Genomic DNA, 21,269 nt, shown 5'->3' on the forward strand with positions numbered 1-21,269 from the left:
TTCGCAGTATCAATTTATAGTGTAATTTACAAAGAAAGACCTGAAACAACATAAGTGGTTATGCTTTCAACAAATAGAATTGTATAAACCAAAATAGGTGCAAGCACATATAACTGCTATCATTTGCGCCTCGAGAAATTGGAGAGTTTTAGTTGTACACATGCGCCAACATCGTTGAACCGCACTGTTCGGAAGTGAAGCACGTCGTGCATGTGTGACAAGCTTCAAAAATTGAACTTTCCAAAGAGGTGTCACAGAAAAATATATATGTTTTTTCAATTCAATTGTACTCCATCTATTGAACAAAACGAGGCTTGTTGATATATAAGGAAATTAAGCTTTCTTCATTTATGACATTTGGAGCAATAGAATGTTATAGCTCATCGATACGGAAAAATTCCTTTCCAAGTCATACGATTAATGATGAATTGGGGTTACGCTCTGTAGCAACAACGAATGGGCATTGTACTCGCAACGTCACTTCAACGACCAAGTAAGCTATGGTCCGAGTCCCCACATCTACACGGTAGATTTTTTATGGTACAAAAAACCCGTTTGGACCTTTGGAAAGTCTTAACTGCAAAATACCTGGTCGCCAAAAACGAGACTAAATACCTTACAGAGGGTTGAGAGATCAGTGCTGTGATGGACTTTACGCGAATCGCCTGGTGCACGGTTAACGGTAGGGTAGACTAAACACAGTCGTAACAGGGTATAGTTAAACCACAATGAATAACTCTCGAGTCATGGGCGTTTTGGCGAGGGGTTTAGGGGAGAGAGAAACAGTTTACGCGTCTGAACGTGTTTGTCAGTATTGTGCTAATTCTCTTACCCGTGAACCCCTCGCCAAACCTCCCATAATTCGAGAGATGTTCACTTTGTTTTACCAGTTCCCTGTTACAACTGTACCTAGTCTACCCTATCATGTCTTCTTGCCATATCATCATTCAATTTTAAGTTAGTCGATACGCAACATAATTTAACAAACGCTCCGAGCCCACACAACGAGCCCAGGCTTGAAATAAAAAAGAAGTCCGACTGACGCGACGTCTTGAAACATGAGCATCACAATTTTTGAACTTCAATGATAAATAAATCACAACCTTCTAATTTCAGACAAATTCGTTTCAACTCCTTTTTCAGCTAACACGGGATTTTCTACTAACTGAATACTACATCACGGTATTGCTCTCAGCTATTTTGGCCTAATGTTTCATTTTGTCCCGAATATCTTATTTTTCCTCAGGTACCCTGTTCTGCCCCGGACGGCCATTTTTGAGCCAAGAATTTCATTCTGCACCAGATATTCTATTTTATCCTACATGTTCCACTTTGCCCTGAGTAGCCCGTTTTGCCCAGGTGCCCAATTTTTCCCCAGTGTTGCATTTCTTCCACAGGCATCCCATTTTGCAGTAGGTAATCCATTTTTCTCCAGCTATCTTGTTTCGTCTTACATGAGTGTTGCACTTTTCCCCAGGTATCCCACTTTGCCAAACTGTCTCGTTTTGTCTAATGCTCTTGTAACTACGTCAGGAATAATCAGTTACCAGACTTTCCCATCTCTTTTCCATAGAATCGGCGATTTGCTTGACGATCCGGGAATGACACCAAGCCCAGGAAAACCATCGGGTAGCCTTGGTTTGCAATTGGGTGAGTCAATATAAAACTTAATACAACTAGAATTGTCTAGAGACGTCATAATTTTAACTTGCATGTAATCTGAAATAGTAGTATAGTGTAAAAAAAATATTCCGAGAATAATGGCGAAAGAAATATGTTTCGTTGACCTGACTATATTTTTTAGTTAGCAACGAAAAATTTAACAGTCTAAGCGACAAAACATTTTTCCCGTTATTCACAAGAGAAACACTTTTTTTACACAATACTCTTTTCCTTAACATATATATAATTATATTTTTATATTTGTGGAGTCAGAATTATATATCAGTGAAGTGTCATTAGATCTCAAAGTTCGTCATTCAAAGATGAGATCATCAACTCTGCAAGCTTTTTTAAAAATTAATATCATCATCATTAAATATACGCTATATAAATATATTGCTTATACTACAAGTATACTTTGAATCAACTCGGAAAAACTTGTGCCCTGATAATTTCGGATTTGGTATAAAACTTCATTTTTTGACGCTCAGTTTTCCGGGGTTATTCTTTTTTTCAAGGGTTTGTCATAGGTATACTGATCATACAATCTATTCCAAAACGTGTTGAAGTGAAACATTAAAAATTGCGACAGTAGCTAATCAAATCGAATCGAGTTGGAACACAGTCATTTTGTGGCAGAATAGTTAGAAAACTATAAATTCCAGTTGAATGAACAACAATTCGTAACATTGGACACATCGCATGGTTCAACCATTTTCGTTGTATTTTAAAACTACATTGTTCGATCGGTTTCAATAAATAATAGCTTGTTCAATTTACAGATTATGGTTCAAATCGCTCAAGATAAATTTTCGGGAAATTCTTCAACAACCTTCAACAGTCATTGTTTTCTCTGTTGAAATTGTTTTCTGACTATTGATGATCTAATCCAGAACTGCTGTTATTGTTCTTGAAATAATCAGAGTCGAGTGTTTTAGATATAAAATAAATAATAAAATTCAAATTTTCATAATCTAATCCTTGGTGATTGGGATCAGATGGTCGTCAAGTTTGCTTGGAATACCTGTCTTACATATCTCACATGACATTAGCAATTCTATAAATGCTTTCATATAAAAAAACCACTTTAAGATTTATTGTTATCAACTTTCATTTCGTGACCAATGAATTATGAAATTTTATCGGCTTTTCAAACAATGTATAAATGGGGTGAGAACATCCGTACCAAATCGACCAACATCCAACTCTTATCATTTTGATTTCATTGCAAATTTTTTATTACGTTCATTAGAACAGATTGAATAATACGTTTTTACATTTCATACCGTATGGTTTTCCAGTTATAAAACTTTCAAATTTGACAATTTCTGCTGCGTCAAATATTCCCAATTAAATATGAATCTTGAGCGCCAAATCAAATAATCAAAGTTGAAAATCTAAATGATTTCCACTGAAATGCACTTTCCGAAAGTGAATAAACAAGGATTGTATTACATATTCAGATTTATGAAATCGTTTCTCAATACAGAAAAAACGATAACTCGGAACGTATATGATATTTTTGATTGCTTGATTGTATCTTAATCATTTTAGATTAGGTTTGATAATGGCCGCTTTCGATCCATTAATTTTTTATATTTCTTTATCGAATATCAGCCGTAGCAGGGTAGTCAAATCCTTTTGAATCGACGTTAGAATGAGGTAAAGTACTAGGAACTGCAGAAATAAATTCATTTACAGTGAATATTTAGAATTTCAATTTAATAGTAATTCAAACGTGACATCACAATGTTATGGTTCTCAACCCTTGAGAGATCAATGGGTCATTGGTAACCTATGAGTTACAAACGCTGTTCAGAAAACCGTAGTAACTAAAATAGGGCTTTCTACCGATATAGTCCCCTGAAATGACACTAGACGTCCTACTTATACCATGAGGACTCTTATTTTATGCGTAAGAACGACGTGATAATGAACATCACGAGAGCATCCTAGGAATCTTCTTCTCCACAACTAGTTTCCAATTAAAAAAATATCAGTCCGTATGCGATTTCATGACAAGGTCTATAGAGGGTCAAGGCGGTTCTTCTACAGAACCAACTGTGAAAGAAGTATCTTATCTTCAGATGAATGAAACTTGAAATAACCTCACACGTACAAAATCTCGGAGTTGGTTCACGGATAAATCAAAAATGAGACAAACTCCACAATTCTAACTCTTAACACATAGCTTTAGGGCAGACTTACTTCAGAAGCGCTCTGATCGCATAATTTTCATGCTTGAATATTTGCGATTCTCACCAAAAACAAGCTAAGCATGTAACATTGGCGGACGTTTTGCATAGATATTCGATTTTCAAGATGACAGTTGAGGTTACGCTATGGAACTTCATAGTAATTTTCACGGAATTCTGAGGAGCTGCATGATACTAGGCAGTCAAATGGTTTTTATATGGGTCCATATAGACAGGTAATCAAATCAATAGGTATAACTAAGTCGATGAGTATAAGTGAAGAACTTTGCGAAAATCTTTTAATATAAACTGTATTTCCATTTTGCGAAATTTTTGTGAAACTGATTGCAAAAGAACATTATGGAATAGCAATAAAATCTGATGTGACTCGATTCCAAAAAGCAGAGCCTGTACCTGCTGTCTAGAATGTGCATTGAATTATTCCTCAAAATGACCCGGTAAAGGTATAGTTCGAGTTAGGAGTTTCTCTAGTTTGAAGGACTTTCAGAATAATAGTATTATTGCCACGTTCAAATCGTATTCATAGAAATGCAATACCATAAAACAAACAGTGTTTTTACGGACCAGCCAACAAAATTACAAATTTATCTGTCATTTCGCAACAGGGGCACAGAACGGTCTTTCGCACAAGCATTCGGTGTATTATGCGTAAGAGCAGTGGCTTGAATATACTTTTAGTTTCCTGGAGCAAAATTCTTGAAGCGCTCCCTCATATGGGCGCTTGAAGAATCATACACAAGCCTCCACATGAATCATCTGAAAGCTTGTCTATGATTTTCTTTTTCAGTTATTAAAATTATCTGAGATGATTATGAATCATAGTTACTGAAAGAAAAACAATCGGCAAAGATGGAATGTACGCTGAACTTCAACCTGATACACTGTAATAACAGGCTTTCCGATAAATTTTTTATTGCACAGTGCATGGTTGGTAATTCAATGCTATTTATTTCTTACAAATTGGATCTTTTTACTTCAACTTCCCCGAATTCGTCAATGAGAATATCTAAGTCGAATTGTTTGGCTGTTTGTCGTTCGACTTTGTGATATACCATGATTTTCCGTGGACAGTAAACTGTTAGAATACCAACCAAATACTCGCGCGGCCTAGTGGGATTTCATTTAACCATACCGGGGTATGTCTGAGACATTCTGTCTCTCTCCCAGGGCGAATAAACGCTTCTCTCTTTCTCTTTTCGCGTCGTGATTGGCTTACGCAATCCCACTAAGCCGCGCGAGTATTGGATTGGTATCTCTACCGTTTCGTATCCACGAGAAGTGATGGTAGAGGTTCTCAGGTATATTTTGTCAAGTTTGAGTTTCGAAAAATCTCTCTCAGCTGTCAAAACGCATAGTAATAGAGCGAGAAATACGAAGCAGACTGTGAGATCATCCGAGAAATTGCTTGGCGCTTGATAATCAACAAGAAGAAACTGTGTGAGTTCTTGGGTTGACCTGATTTTTTCGAGCCGTTCAAAATGGATGTCTTCAGACGTGTAGCAGCTCTGCTCAGACGTTCAGAGAGATATCTTCTGGATAGGCATTAACCACCGCTATTGCACTAGCAATTATAGAGCAAGAGCCCATGAACGGCAGACGCACATCATTTTGTAGAAGGATGAAATTTTCACTGTTGGTCTATATCATAGTCGGTAACAACATGTCAGCGAGAGCTAAACTCTATCAGGGGGGATTTGGCTGATAACAGGTATCAAGGGTACGAAAAAAATGATGCAACTTATGTCATAGGAAAACGGCTAAATTTTATATATGTTATTCAGATGATTATTCCATGAAATTATGCCAAACGCAGACACTTTGGAGGGGGAGAAATGACCGGCTGACACAAAAAATGGTCGGCCGTGAGTGCGAGCGAGAGAGCATTATCTGCCGACGCGAGTGTGAGAGAGCGCGTTGGTCGGGGGAGTGTCTCTCGTGGCACGTATTACTATATGGCTCGGTCGGTAATGTGGGTCCTTTTTTTAATATTTTAATATTATTGTTTTGCTTAGCATATAATATATATACGGAGCAGCAGTGGAAGCATTATAGTCGCGTTATTAATAATAATATACATACAATATAAATGTATTAGTCGCGTTTATCATATCATACTATTCAATTCAAACGAATGGAATCAGTTCATGAATCCTGAATAAATTTTTTTTTTTTTTTGATTAATAAGATTTTGATGAAAAAATTTGAACTTATCGTTAATTTTGTCAATTTTATTGAACATTTCATAAATTTTATGAAAATATACGTCAGTATCGGTAGGGATACATCTCAACACCGATAGGTTTTTATTTTTATTCATTTTTTAAATACTAATAGAATAAAGAAGAACAAAATTTATTTATGCATGCGTTATTTATTATTAAGTATACGAACGAATAATAATGATAAAAACTGTTTCAGAAAAATTATGTTCATTATTGTTTTTATTATTATTATTTTTTTTTTCACGCGTTGTTTATCGTATCAAGTATACCGTATATTATAGAACGATATAGAAGCCTCGACGACTAGACACATACTACTACATAGACCCGTTGCTGCAGAGCCGCTGCTCGAAAACCGTTGCTAGGAGACGATAGAGGGCGTCACGAGAGACACTGCCCCAACTAACGCGCTCTCTCACATTCGCGTCGGCAGATAATGCTCTCTCGCTCGCATTCACGGCCGACCATTTCTTGTGTCTGCTGGTAATTTACCCCCCTCCAAAGTGTCTGCCGTATGGCATGATTTCATGGAATCTGGACAACATATATAAAATTCAGCCGTTTTCCTATGACGTAAGGTGTATCATTTTTTTCGTGCCTTAGATACCTGTTTTCAGCCAAAACCGCCCTGATAGAGTTTAGCTCTCGCCGACATGTTGTTACCGACTATGGTATAGACCAACAGTGAAAATTTCATCCTTTACAAAATGAGGTGCGTCTGCCGTTCACGGGCTCTTGGAATACTATATCTTGGTCCAATATTTCAAGAAAATTACGCGGTGATATCCAGTTGAATGTCTCCAAGATCTCCAGTGCCTCGAAAAGAATCTTCAAGTGAGTGGTTACGATATCAAAGTTACGGTTCTTGAAGATTTGGGTTTCAAACCTTTTTTCCGCGTCTTGCAGTCGTTTATCCAAAGTTTGTCAAATAATTTACGGGCACAGCGGATTCTCTTCTTCGGAAAGCTTGGATCAATATTCCATTCTTTTTTTGCATCATTCTTCAAGATATGCCAGTTACTCCGCAATTTGCTGAATTCTGTGACAAGTGGGGATAGCATTGGAGTTCCCTTTCCGATAATCATTTGTTTTGCATGGAGCGATTTCGATACGACATTGACGGCGCTTAAAATTTTTCTTTGTAGTACGATCAACACTAACGTTGAAAACTCCCCACAATATTTCATGAACCCATTGCCTTGCATTTTTTTGGCATTATTTTTCCCTTGGAGCGATAGGTATGACAAGATTTTCAAGACGTCCAAATATCGACAACATAGTGAATCAATAGCTTGAATGCGCGATGCCCATCTCGTAAGGCAGACTTTTTTCAAAGTTTGTTTCATCGGCCTTTTCATGAGCATGGATCACCTAGTAATTGCACTAAACAATGCGTATAGCTGATCCCAATTATCAAAGAAATTGCGGACCTTCGAAATGTCTCGAGCGGCGTCGTTGATAATGAGATTTAAGTTCTGCGCACAACAGTGAATGTATTGAGCATATGCATTTTTTAGGCTCAATCGTGCTTAGAATCCGTTGTATAATCCACTCATGTTGGCAACTCTATTACGTTCTGGGAAGAATATCACGAGAAATCTTTTCTTCACTGCGTGATTTTCAACTTCAAGTTAATTTACAAACCTTGTGGTGTTTAGGTTTATGTAGAATTTCTCGTGCAGTCTGTCTCGATCTGGAATTTTGCTGTGGGTCGTGCCAGCTATTACTATGCGTGATTGAAATAATTCGCTTTACCCAACACTTTAATTTAAAATACACATTTATTAACAATAAGATGTTCTTCAAATTGATTCAGTTTAGAGATATGGTTTTTATAGTGTTATTCACTTAGTTAGTTATACCGAAGTTTGAAGGTTCTGAATGCGAGTGTTCTATGACAGAATGATATATAACGTTTTTGATTTCGAAGTTTTCTGAATGGTCTGAAGTCTAAATTGGTTCTGCAATTAATTTAGTTCGTTTTCTTTCGATGTCTGAAGTGATTCTAGTTTGCATATGTCTGGTTCGAAAAGGATCTTCAATAGTAGGAGATCTGGAAGAGACTCCTGATTAGTTTTTGACTACTTCAGTGCAAAACCATTAGTCTCGAAGAGGCCAATCCGTGCAGTGTTGACAAGATAGTTAGTTGCAAGAATGTATTTGAATTCTAAGAATGATACTTTGTGAACTGCTCGTCTTGTTTTTTCTCACGTACCTTACGTTTGGTCAGTGAGGGTTCGTGAGCCTGAGTTCCGTGAATTTCGATTGTACACCCATATGGTCTATGTGTGAGTTGGAATTGAAGATATAAAGCAAAGAAATGAAAATGATGTGTATATATTGCATAGTATTACATGAACGTAAGCTCGCTTGTAAAACGATAGATGGTATGTTGTATGCAGATTGTCGGTGCGAGACCACTGCACACAAAGATGGTAACTGAATGGTAGGTTACGGTACAGAGAGAGTACAGCCATAATTATAGGCTGGGACCTAACAACTCAACCCAACGAAAGACTCCTGTAGATCAATTCCAAAAATATTACCAATTTCATCTTTTTGCATAACGCATATCGAAACACGGTGCTGAGTTGATTAATCTTACTGACAATTAGACAGATCTTGTGTCGAATCTGTTATAACCGATACGAATGCAGTATCTCCAATTTCTTGTCCGATCTGCGAGTTTGTTTTGTTTGATAGAATTTTTAACATTGCATTCAGAATTTACGGGTTCAAATAGTTCATCGTTCTTTTTGTACGTTTGAGTAGTACTTCTAGAATTGGATCATATTGGGACGATAAATGAATGAATTCGCGGAAATTACCTTCTGTAGTCGTCAAATTCACTTTAATCCTGTGAGCTCGAAACAAAAGATCGTTTGTGGCAAGCATTAGTGTTGCATTAAAAATTCGGACGTAGAAACAGACCGTTAGGTTTTCATGGGCCAATTTTTATAATTTCTCGCTTATGATCTATGGTCAGATTATCAGGCCAGTCTGATTTGTCAGATGAACGAAGGATTCTTCGCTGTTCCAATGCCACGATCGAAGAATAGACAGCATTATTTGCTTCTGCTGTTCCAAGTCCCAGCTTACGAAAGGTTCAGGATCACTATAAGCGCTCAAGCAAGGAAGGATTTTGTTGCTAATGTGGCTGAGAGGAGTCGTGGCTTTCGTAAAAAACCTGGAATACTTTAGTACTTTCTTCGAAAGCTCGACTTCCACTTCATGTTTTTTTTTTTTTTTTTCCCTTGTCGCTTCCGATTTTCTGCACTCATTGCTTTTTTCTTGTTGAAAATTATTAGCGACATTATAGTGGACATTTGATAATTGTTAATAGCAATATCAACATCGGGATATCTTCTATAAACTGTTATAAATGTAAAATGTAAAATTGATTCACCAAGGCGGTGGAATAAACACGGGTGGTTGGGCGCAACTGGGTGGTGGGCTGGGCGAAAGGTGTTAACGTTTGTCTCGCTTGAGCAACTTTGTGCAAGCATAAATAGGTATTGAGCGTCCGCTGAAGGTTTTTCTTAGATCGATCGACATTTTTGATTCTACTCACATCTTCGGAACTTGTATATTGTACAGGTACATTGTACTTGTGTTCGTTGTACAGCGTGGTGACGTGTACTCAAAGGACTTAAGTAACGAATTTTCATCATCAAATGAAAAAATATCATAATTAATAATCAGTCGATACGTAGAATCATATGCGTTACATAGCTTTGATTTGAACCTGCAAAAATATGGTTTGGGGGCCGAGCTGAAGACAGGAGAGTGTCTCTCTGAATACCCAAGGTTATTATCTGCAGCTAGGTGCCAATTCATCTTGCTCAATTTTGCGATGAAACTCTGTAAGAAAATTTATATTGAAATTCTCAGAAAACAATACTGAACGTTCGACAGTGACTAGTGAAGCTTGCTACTCGTTTTTGTTTAACTAGGGGCTTCGCCCCTGCGCGCTGCGCGCCTCACTCTTTCCTTATACAATGTTAGACAGGTGAAATTATTTGTGCTGATTTGATGACAGGTCTGCAACTGTTGATCGGTTGTTTCCGATCAACCCGACATTGCTTGGCTCCCCCTATGTAGGTCTGTTCAGATTGTTTTCGTAAACGAATCCACTCACATGTACAAAACCCCCGATGTCATGCATCCCCAATTGCATTTGGCGACTTATTTTGCTATAGTTATTAATTTCCCCATAGTAGAGGAAATTCATAGCTTTGCTATAAATAGAATTTCTATGGCTTCAGACAAATTAAAAACTCGTTCTGATATTCGAGCCAGGGATATAAAATTTTATCCCGGAGATTCTGTCCGGCTCTTTCAACCTCGAAGACAGAAAGGACGTTGTCCGAAACTAAAAAGAACACTGCGAAGGCCCTGACTTAGTGGTTAACCGGATCAAGGATTTACAGGATCCGAAAAAAGCTATATCTTCTTTGAGATAACTCTCCTCGAGTTCTGCTGACATGTTTGCCAGTATGATATATTTGAAACGATACTCAGTCTCACCTCTGCGTGTCGATCTTGAGTGCCGTATACGCAATACGCCAGCGCGCGAAAAAGACAATTCCCGTCGGGAATCATCTTGATAATTGTCGTTTGCATTTTTAATTTTTGCATGTCAGAAACAGATACCTATAAAGATATTTGTCAAAGACTGTCATAAACAGCCGATGACAGCTGTCAAAGGAAGTTTTGTTTGCTAGATGCTTTTTGTTTTGTTTTCGGCGTCTCACCCCACCGCGAACTTCATGCGTATACTATTCTTCTTATAATCTTTTTCGTACTATTTTTATTATAATATTTTTTTATACTATTGTTGTTATAATCTTTTTTACCAGTTCATTTGTTCAGAACTTTTTTAATAGATAAAGAGATAAGACGTTATGCAAAATTTGCAATGATGTTGAAGAAAACTACTCGAATTAACTTATCTTTAGATGCAAAGTTCGCCGAGATTGAGAGCCGTCGGTCGTGTAGGTCGGTGTCCGTAGAATTCTGGGGCAGAACCTCACCTCGAGATTGGAAGGGTTGATGAATCCGAACAATGATGAACGTCGGGCATTTAGTCTTTGTGAATTTCGAATGATACTCAACTATCGAAAGCTATTGTTTGAAACAGTCAATTTGGTGCAGTCGCGGTTTATATATATATAGGGTGTCCCTAAATTGCCTCCCACGGACTAGCCAGCATGATACCTCGTTCAAATCGAACCGAGAATTTCTTTTCCGAAAGCTCGTCCGACGCATAGTTTTTGAATTATAAGCGATAGCGCTAGGCCAATCAGAGCGCACCATTTCATCTAGATTTGCCGCCACGGAAATTGCTGTTTTGTTCGACTGGGTGAATTATTATTATTCGGTTACAAAGTAAATATCGGCACCTCCCCTCTCTCCCTGTTGTACCCCTTCTCGGGCACTGACCTCGGTATTGTTGCCGCGGCACACGCTGCCGGCCGCACATCCATGGGCGCACACTTGTGTGTGTAAACAGAAGCGCATCCTCAAGCATAAGGGGTACAGCAGCGAGAGAAGGAAGGTGCCGATATTTAATTCGTAAACGAATAATAATAATTCACCCAGTCGAACAAAACAGCAATTTCCGTGGCGGCAAATCTAGATGACATGGTGCACTCTGATTGGCCTAGCGCTATCGCTTATAATTCAAAAACTATGCGTCGGACGAGCTTCCCGAAAAGAAATTCTCGGTTCAATTTCAACGAGGTATCATGCTGGCTAGTCCGTGGGAGGCAATTTAGGGACACCCTGTATATACATTGAAAATGATTCTTACAATTATTAATTGAAGATGATAATGTAGCTACTTATTATTATGAACACTCAGTATTACTTTAGGTTAAATCAGGGCCGAACTTGATTTGATTGAGGAAAATCGAATATCACGAAAATGTCTATTCGCGAAATAATGAGATTCAGTAAAGAACGGTGAAGATTGGAACGTGAAAGATAGTGAGTCTTTCACAGTCAACAGAATAATTGAATGCTCGGTTTTGACGAATTAGGGCAAGACTTTAGGCCGGTCACAATTAATATTTTCCAACGCTACTCTTGCTCGAGAGGGCTAATCCGGGTTGACGTCTACGCACTTCGCGACTTGGCAGACGAAAGACATGGCTTTTTGGGCCTGAGGGTCCAAGGAGCTGCAGTTGCAGTAAGTTACAACGGTAATTGGCCAATGACGTGCGAGGGCAGCCTCATGGTGCCCAAATCTACACGGTCGGCGTCACTCCTCGCCTTGCGATGGTGTTCCGACGATTCTCAATCTCGGCGCTTACACGTTTGAGGTGTTGACAAAAAGTATCTCAAGATAATACTCACGCATTTATCCACACACTTTAACAGATAATCTATTCTAATTTAATGGTTCCAAAGTTAGTGGTTTATCCTAATTATTGATGATAATTTTGACTTAAAAAGAGAGTTATTTCCAGGTTGAGCGCTACTGATGCTAATTCAGCAGTCTCTTGTCTCAGTTGTCGGTACCAGTTATAAGAAACAAAGTTGAACCTTATACTAGGGATCGTTGTTGGTCTCTACGTAACTTTTGCCAGGAGGGGTGAAACTCGCCGGTTCAGGCAATACAATATTTCAATGTTATCTATGGTTGTAGCTTTCTTTATGGCGTTGAAAGGGAATTTGGAAAACACTTCACGTGTTGAGAGTCCCAGTTATATTGTGATTTCGAAAAAGGTACGCCCAAGCAATACGCTAGACATAACACGATAGTTTTCATCATTACCAGATAAAATTCTGCAGATTCACGCTCTACGTTATCATAGTTTTTATCCTCATCAAGTGCAGCCTCCCGGATTCACATTTTGTTTTTACCCTTATGGGAAGTATTTCCCTGGAATAGCACTCTGTGTTACCATACTTATCGAGCGAGATCGAGAAACTGCATTACCGAACGCAACCACGAACTCTCAACCGTTTAATCTCGAACCCTCGCACATGCCAACTTCAGCAAGGTTCCTTCATTGCGAGTCAGCTTCCAGAAGATTTCCGTATCGTGAGTCTGCTTTGGAAAGATTCTTTGATCCCTCCGACGATCGACAGGTTTCGAGGGAAGGTTGACGTTGGAAGGCTTGCAACGACTCCAAACGAATTTAGGCTGACAAACAATTTTTGGAATCGTCTGACAAGTTTCGACGATGTCCAGAGGTCTGTGCACAACGGGTTTTGGTGCGACGTCGAATTTTGAAAGGTTCTAGAACTGTGAGATAGACCTGCATCGACCCTAAACGAATTCAGGCTGATGAATAATTGTCGCAATCACGCAACAAATGTCGACTTAACGACAAGCGGTCTGCGTTAATCTGGAAGCCTTTGGTGGGTTTTGGCACGACGTTGAATTCTGGAAAGTTCTGGCGCCGTGAAAAAAACCTGCTTTAACGGTGAACGTAATTTCGCGATCGTCCGGCAGGTTTCAGTGTAACGTTGTATTCTGGAAGGTTCTGCAATCACCAGAGAGCTTTCCGTGCAACGTGGAGTTCCAGAATTTTTCACATACATTTTTATGCTGCGCACAAGGCTTCTAGATATTTTTAAAGGATTGTAACCTACGAACGGTAGGAGAAATACAGCTATAAAAGTGATTAAAAAACTGAAACATTTGAATTTTAATAAAGAATTGAGACAAGAAGTTTAAAAACTTAAAACATAGATTTTACTAGACTGAACAAGATTAGCAAACAAGGGGAACTTTTATCCCTTAGGTAGCTGTCGGACCTGGAGGTCTACAGCAATCATCGGGTGACGAGCATGCGGAGGGTGCAGATATGATTCGAACAACGGGTGAGTAAGTGGAGATGGTACGTGCAGCATTTTCCTACCAACACGGATAGCGAAACTGCTGTGCGATTATGACGGCCCATTCCAGAACATGATGCGGGCTACTGAGGTGGATCGGCTGCTGATGAAATATCTAGGTGACCAGTATAAGCAAGTAGATTTTCACAACGCGTCGATTTTCGATTAAGTTTCATCAGGAACGAAAATTGACTTCATCATAGTTTATGCTCGGCTTGTTAATGCTTGATATGAATGAAAACAGATTTCATAAAAACAAAAAAAACACTTTGTGCAGTTCACACGTGGTAGAAGTGAGACCTTCAGAAACTGAACTGCAAAAGAATGAGGAGAATGCAGCATCAGAAGTAGAATAATTATTCGTTTCATCGATAGTCATTTCATTTCATTAAATCGATAGTAGTTTCATTTCGTTACATCTGTCACGTGCAGACGATGATCTGAAGGATCTTTTTCAACGTTATCTAATAGAATATACATGTAATATATTCCCGAGCGGTTAGAAATAGATTACTTTGAGCTTCGCTTGTATAAAGTGTAAACACACCTGCTGTGATGAAAGTACAGTATTATGGGTAACAGGATCTCAGTGGTATGGACTAGACGAATGGATGGAACTCGTATTGTCCACAATGGTTTACATTTTGTGTAACGAAATATATTAAGTACACTATTGCAAATGACAAAGAGAGATTTAGGACGAGTAGGGTAATTAATTATACTATTAAATATGACCAAACAGATTTAGGACAACCAAGTACTACGTTACGATTTGGGAAAGGTGAGTCGAGGAGTGGGACACCTTGGGTAGCGCGAGGGTGACTCTTAGGACACACCACCGATTCACCGAGCCGTTCCGTTAAGAAATCCTGAGTCTCCACATTGCCTTTCTACGTGATGGAAGGTCCGTTCCAGTGGCCGATTCGATCGATGGGTGCACCACTCGCTTATCTCCAGGCTGAGATCTCATTGATCTCACACTCCTCAATTTCGACTGACTTAAAGATGTCGATGGGTTACAAATTACGGCTTGGTTTCGTCGGTGGTGGGGCGTTATTTTGCAGAGTAGTCATTGGGCCACTTTTTCGGTGTTAAAGCACACTCTAACTCATCTAGTTGTGTGCGGGGAAGCGACCCTTGCAGGAATGCGCTGGGCAAGCAGCTTCACGTTTAGCGCGTGTTGCGTGTTTCAAAAGGACCATTCGTAACACATCGATAGTCATTTCATTTCGTTTCATCGAGTTTTAAATCACTACCACGCTAATTAAATCAAGTTTTGCATTTCCGTTACATCGATAGTCGTTTTATTTCGGTTGATCGAGTTTCAAATCACCCCCGTGCTGAAGAAGATTTCTGCAACGGCGCTAAAGAAGTTTTCACTTCAAAGAAACTTAGGACTACAGTTTTACATTAAATGCATTATATTGATGTAGGAGTGATTGAATATTTCTTACTCAATGTTATCGTAAATTTTGTAGTAGTAGCCCATTTTGAGCTGCCCAATTCGACCGTAATATAGCGTGATGCACACATTTCACAGTAATATCCGACAATTTGTTGACAATTTTGGTAACGATGGACAGCCCATATGCACCAAGTCAAAGATTTCAACTTTCTCATTCGAAATTTTCTGCGGCAAAATTTTCATCTTCAATCCTTTTACGTGAATTCATGAGTCATTATGCAGTGACCGGCATCTCATGATGTAATCAAGCGTTTCAAATAGTAAATCGCCACCTTCTCAGCATAGTCCGTGATAATTACGTGACAGCGACAAATTTTCGCTTCTAAGTAAAGCGAGATTTGTGACTCATGTCCAAATTTAAGTTACCGTACGGATAAGATTCAGAATTAGAGAAGAGTTTAACTTCAGTAACGTTAATAGTGACTGGCATATTTGCTGGTTTGCTTCTTCGATTCGTTTGAAAACGAAGCATGAGAAATCGTGGTTTCTCCGAGTGGGTGTACGTTTGACAGTTCAATCGTGTTTCGTGGTTGCCGAAAGCAAAGAATATTCGTACAGCTCCTAACTACGAAAACTCGTGGAAACAAGTGCATTCTTCTGAATGAAATTCAAAAGTGTGATTGTCCGTTGATCCGAGAGCTTCACATACGGTACTTACCATATCACTTGATCAATCACGATTCTAAAATCTTCTAGAATCAGCTCGTGTTTCGCGTTACCGATGATCTTGCAATAGTCTTCAGCCAGGCCCAATATCACGCTCAAGGGAACAACTACATTGAATTTACTATCGGCATCAGTTGATTTTTTCGTTTCCCTAACATCGAGGCATCCAACATTTCCCATAAGCCAACTTTGATCAGGGTTCAGCGAAGCGAAACCCTTCAACAGGCTGGTCGAATCAACGTTCCTGCATCTATCAATCTGTACAGCGTTTAGTTCGTATCATATATCTTCGAACAAATGGCAGATGACATTATTGTCTCAGGTTATGATCGCTATTACAGTATCGTCTAATTAACCAATTTCCCAGAAATATGCAGTGAACTCTTGCTTGATGATATACATGTATCCTAATGTTGAACGGTGATTCAAATGTCATCGTCGTTATTGAAAGTTGACGATCCTTAAGGTTTGTGTGCATGTATTTCTTGGCGTACGATTGATTCGTCAAAGACGACAATCATCTGAATGATCAAGATTTCTTCTTCCATAGTATGTAACAAGCAACACAATATAAAAATCACGGTGTTATACCTTGGTTATTCCTGCTCCAAAAATTGTCAGCTTCAGATCAAGAGCTATCAGGAACTCCACGATTCGAGATGTTAACAGTTCGAGAATAGTTCGATGACTGGCTTGATCGGAGCATGCTGACTTACTAATATAACTCTTGGTGGTTAATCTGTTATACAAAATGTCAATATTTTATTGTGATGTGATGTCCAGTCTCACAGTTGTGACTTCTCAACGAAAATGAACCGGATTTCCGTGTCGATCGACTAATCGAAGCTGTATGTAAACTACGGTTTTGACTTTATGGTTATCTGCGGGTAAATGATGTGCGACGACACTTCCAAAATCTAACATCCTGGCGCAACGATACGGAATAATTCATGAGTAGTATGCACTTTGCGCTTATTGACGTATGCACCCGTTGTGATAATGCATTCGACCCGCACCGCGTTGATCTTGAGAATAGCTACAGGTATATCCGATTGATGAGTTTGGTTAACTGCCAATACACGTAGTGGAAGTCCGAGAAGCTGATCAATAGAATCGTTCGATCTAAAATTCACGAAATGGTTACGTTAGATTTCGCTGCATAACGTATTATTGTTGGGTTTAATGCTGATTTCAATGTTCGTATTTTCAAACGTATTTTGAACATACTTTTCAATCTCGTAGCTGCCAGTAGATATGGTGATGTTATCGTGACCAACGTCAACATTGGGAATGGAATTGAAGATTAACAAAAATCAAGACCGATGGCATAATTTTGATTCAAAGCAACTTAGATCGGAGGAAAATATTAAGAGAATCGAAGATGTTCCCGAAATCGTTGAAGTAAACAAATTAGCCATGACTATAAGTGTTTGACTGGCTTCATAAAATTACATGTTATGTTTCTAGAGTTTATGCCTTAGAAATTTCAGGCACAAGTGTTCGCAATCGAATGTATGGTAATCCTGATATTTTTCATCGTTATACTTAACGCTACCGACACCGAAATATTTTACGAAGTCTAACTGAGACTAAAGATGACGGAAACTGTCGAAATTCCTGACATCGTTGCCACATTTCTTGTACAAAACCGAGTATGTCCCAGGAGTGTCCTTATCATCAAGATTGATGACAGCTGCCTTGTCTTTACACGGTTTAGTTTGTGCATTTGATTGCGCATTAGAACACCTCGAAAGTATAGAATTTTTATAGTTTTTGAATACTTTAGGAAATTCCAGTTTGTTAACGCTCAATGTGGTAGATTCACGTTCAGTTTTTCAAAAGACGATGACCGACACCCTTCTTGTGATATTAAAGATGTATCTATGACGATCAGTTCCATCGTTTTGTAATCCCGCTTGCTTCCCTCCAATTCGCGTTTGGCTGCGCTTGTATTATTTACAGCTTTCGCAATACCCATAGCACCCCCAGCTAAGACATCCGTAGCATTGAGATTGGCAAAAACAGGTATGAGAAGAGGTATAAATCCACCAACTTTCGAAGCTACCGGTAGGATGCGTTGTGATCGCATGTCACGCTTGCCATCTTCTTTTCTCACAACTTCTCGAGCACCTTGGAGTGCATACTCAATGCTTGTTTTTGCATTGTGGCTCGGAATCATAGACTGTTTTACTACGCGTATTATTTCGTCCAAGGAAACATTCTTTGGTTTTCGACCCCCCCCCCCCCCCCCCCCCTCCTACCTAACTTAGTTTCTACCTTCATCGTTCAAGCTACAGCTCAAGCGATTGCTTTTCACCCAAATTTTCATCCTTTGGAAACTCCCGTTTCTATGCTGGTTTAGCTAATATCTTAACTGCAGTGCTTCTAGCTTGAAGATTTTCGCGAATTTTTTAATAAGCTATATCATGTTCGTTACACGCTGCGTTGAGAAAATTCATACCACAATCATCTATGCGGGGTTTCTTCTTGTCAATTTTGTACCAGGACTACAATATTCGTAACCCGGGAAGTGTGAGTCAATCGGAAGTTTGTGCATAATGCTATTCACCACATCTTTCCCACGTAACCACTTTCTCGAGGATCTCTTACGGTCGCTTGTGTGCAGAATCATGTCCGCTCTTAAACTGAACTAGAATTTTTGTAAACGAAGCACTTAAAGAATATTCAACCAACCAGTTATGTTTCAGGTTCAAGACACAATCGATCTAGCTGCCCGTGGCGAACCTTGATACTGCTGTTAAAGTCGATTTATTTTCTAACCAAGGTGATAAATTGAATTTCAAGACTCGGTGAATCTTGGTGAGGTGAAGACCATTTTGTAGAGCTTGTTGCAAATTTCGATAATGCAAAATGTACCGAGTCTTAAGATACAGGGTTTTCAATGATTTAGCTTTTTTCGCAGTAGGAGGCTCGCTGTGTTCTGTACATAGAGGTCGGTCACGGTGAACGTTGTGAATAGCTTGCAGGTACTCCAAGTCGACTTCTAAAATATATCTGACCAGTAACTTATCAGCAACGTTGAAATTGAAGCCGTCGAGGTTGGTCACCTATTCAAAACCGCCGTAAAAAAGCCTTGCGTCATTGCCCAGCCGCGCGCCGTAAGGATTTTTGAAGTCATAGTACATCAGATATTCTGACTCTTCGTCTGGGTTGTAGTGTGTTGTGCATTTGTTATTGGCTTTGGCATACCAATTGCACCACTGACTCACACCATCCCTGATACCTCTTTCAATGAACATTACCATGTAGATATATATATATCGGTTAGCAGTTGTGATTCAACTATGATAAATTCGAACATCGTATTCTCTGTTAGTCCTAGAGTTATGTCATAGTGTTCTCGATCGAGAGCGTAGGCCTTCAGACAACCATCTCGAAAATTTACAAAGACATCTGCCAAGAGTAAAATCGTGATAACTACGGTAAAATAACAGTTCGTCGGCGTATCTGCACTTAACGTAGATTCCTATACTAAATGGTTCGTACTCCTGGAATACCTCGGTCTTGGAAGTACTGTGCTGTTAAATTGGCCTTAGCAGACATTCGAAACCAGCAGAAACAATGAAGAGGACTTTTTCCTTATCATGAAAGTTCTTAAATTTCAATGTATTACTTACCGCTAAAGGTAGCACGACTTGCAGTTATTCATATTCATATAATTGTGTTCGTGAGCAACCAAGTTTTCTGTATTATGAAAGGAGTGGAGATACTGGTCACACACGTATTCTTTAAATTTTTTTCTTTTGAAATCTGTTTGCGGACTAATCGAGATGGATCCTTGATCCAAACATGATGATATTGGGTTGATGTCTCCTTATAGCTGCTTCCATCTTGCTCTACTTTCCGACCTTTAATCGTACTTGAAGTAAAGTTGACAATTGAATGCTAGGTCCAGCCTGAGTTACATTCTTAGAACTTCTCCATGTCTTTGAAAATAGGATCCAATATATTTTCACAAAACCAGAGTGTGAGATCAGCCGTCTATAGAATCGTTGCATTCTTCAGGTTAAAATATTTTACTTCAACAATCTTGTTATCGTTTGTTGAGGGGGTCCTCTGGTTTGACGCCCTGATTTTTGAGCATTTTTTGGGATTTTTTTGTAAGGACCAATAAAGAGATAGAACTTTAAATTGTTTACCATTTATTTATACATATTTCAAGAGTATACAGTTAAATTTTTAGCTAAAAACATTTAGTAGAATTAAAGTTATAGTGGTCCGAAGACACCCGCCTCGGAAAAATGGACGCCCACTTCCTCCGTGATATCAGCTGATTGGCTGATCTGAAACAAAAAAACCCGGCGAGGTTTTAATCTGTATACTCAAATACACCGAGTGGACTACGATAAAAGAAAAATTTTGAAAATTGGATATTTGACAGACTTCGGAACAAAAAAGACCGAATTTCATTTTTTTTTTGTCAACTTTTTAATACATAAGAATTAAAATGTTCAAAATTTTGGGATGATGATAGTTCACTCAATGCGTCTAGATGTACCGAGTAGACCCTATAAATTTGAAGTAAATCGTCCAAGCCGTTTTTGAGATATGATGGAGGAAAGTTTGAAAAACATGGTTTCGAGAAAAACGCGTTTAGAGTTTCAAGTACAGTTATAACTATAAAAATTCTAACTGACCACTAATCTGCGATGCCTGGTCCATAAGGTACACATTACTCCTGCTCTTGGAAGTCTTTCAAAGCCGATTTTTCAGCTTTATTTTTTCAGAAGGGTCTCAAGTATAAAGCCGACAGAGAGCAATAGGCTCAACCTCCAAGCGCTCCGCTCAACGCTCCGAACACCTGTCCCTTCTAACTGCTGTATCCTTACAATGTCTTCGAATATCAAAAAATAACCTCCACATTCCAAAATAACTCCACATGCAAAAAAAAAAAAAAAAATTGATTTTTTGAGCCCATTAAACCAGAGGGCCCCCTTAAGATACTGTATTCCGCAGGTCAAACAGCGTTTGCTTTGGAAACGTTCTCTTCTTTTAACACATTGTTATTCCACGTTTCAAATAGAGCCTGTGCATCTTTCATCAAAGCTATTGTATCTAAATGTTTCAAGCGTAATATCACTCCTGATCGTTTTTGAAAAGCTACCTCTAAATCACACCACCCAACTCTATAACTAAGTCTCTCGCGTGTTTTTGAAATACTATCCTCTC

General features: G+C 38.8%; 1 protein-coding gene across 1 annotated transcript in view; it reads left to right on the forward strand.

Moving 5' to 3' along the window:
• LOC124186843 (regulating synaptic membrane exocytosis protein 1) overlaps positions 1-21,269 on the forward strand; it is a 1,552,625-nt gene that overhangs the window by 1,397,201 nt on the left and 134,155 nt on the right. Inside the window, exon 14 of the mRNA XM_046578894.1 lies at positions 1,574-1,650. Within this exon, the coding sequence (XP_046434850.1) occupies positions 1,574-1,650 (77 nt within the window). The remainder of the gene's footprint in view (positions 1-1,573; positions 1,651-21,269) is intronic.

Source organism: Neodiprion fabricii, chromosome 7 (assembly GCF_021155785.1).
Source record: "Neodiprion fabricii isolate iyNeoFabr1 chromosome 7, iyNeoFabr1.1, whole genome shotgun sequence".
Taxonomy (NCBI): Eukaryota; Metazoa; Arthropoda; class Insecta; order Hymenoptera; family Diprionidae; genus Neodiprion; species Neodiprion fabricii.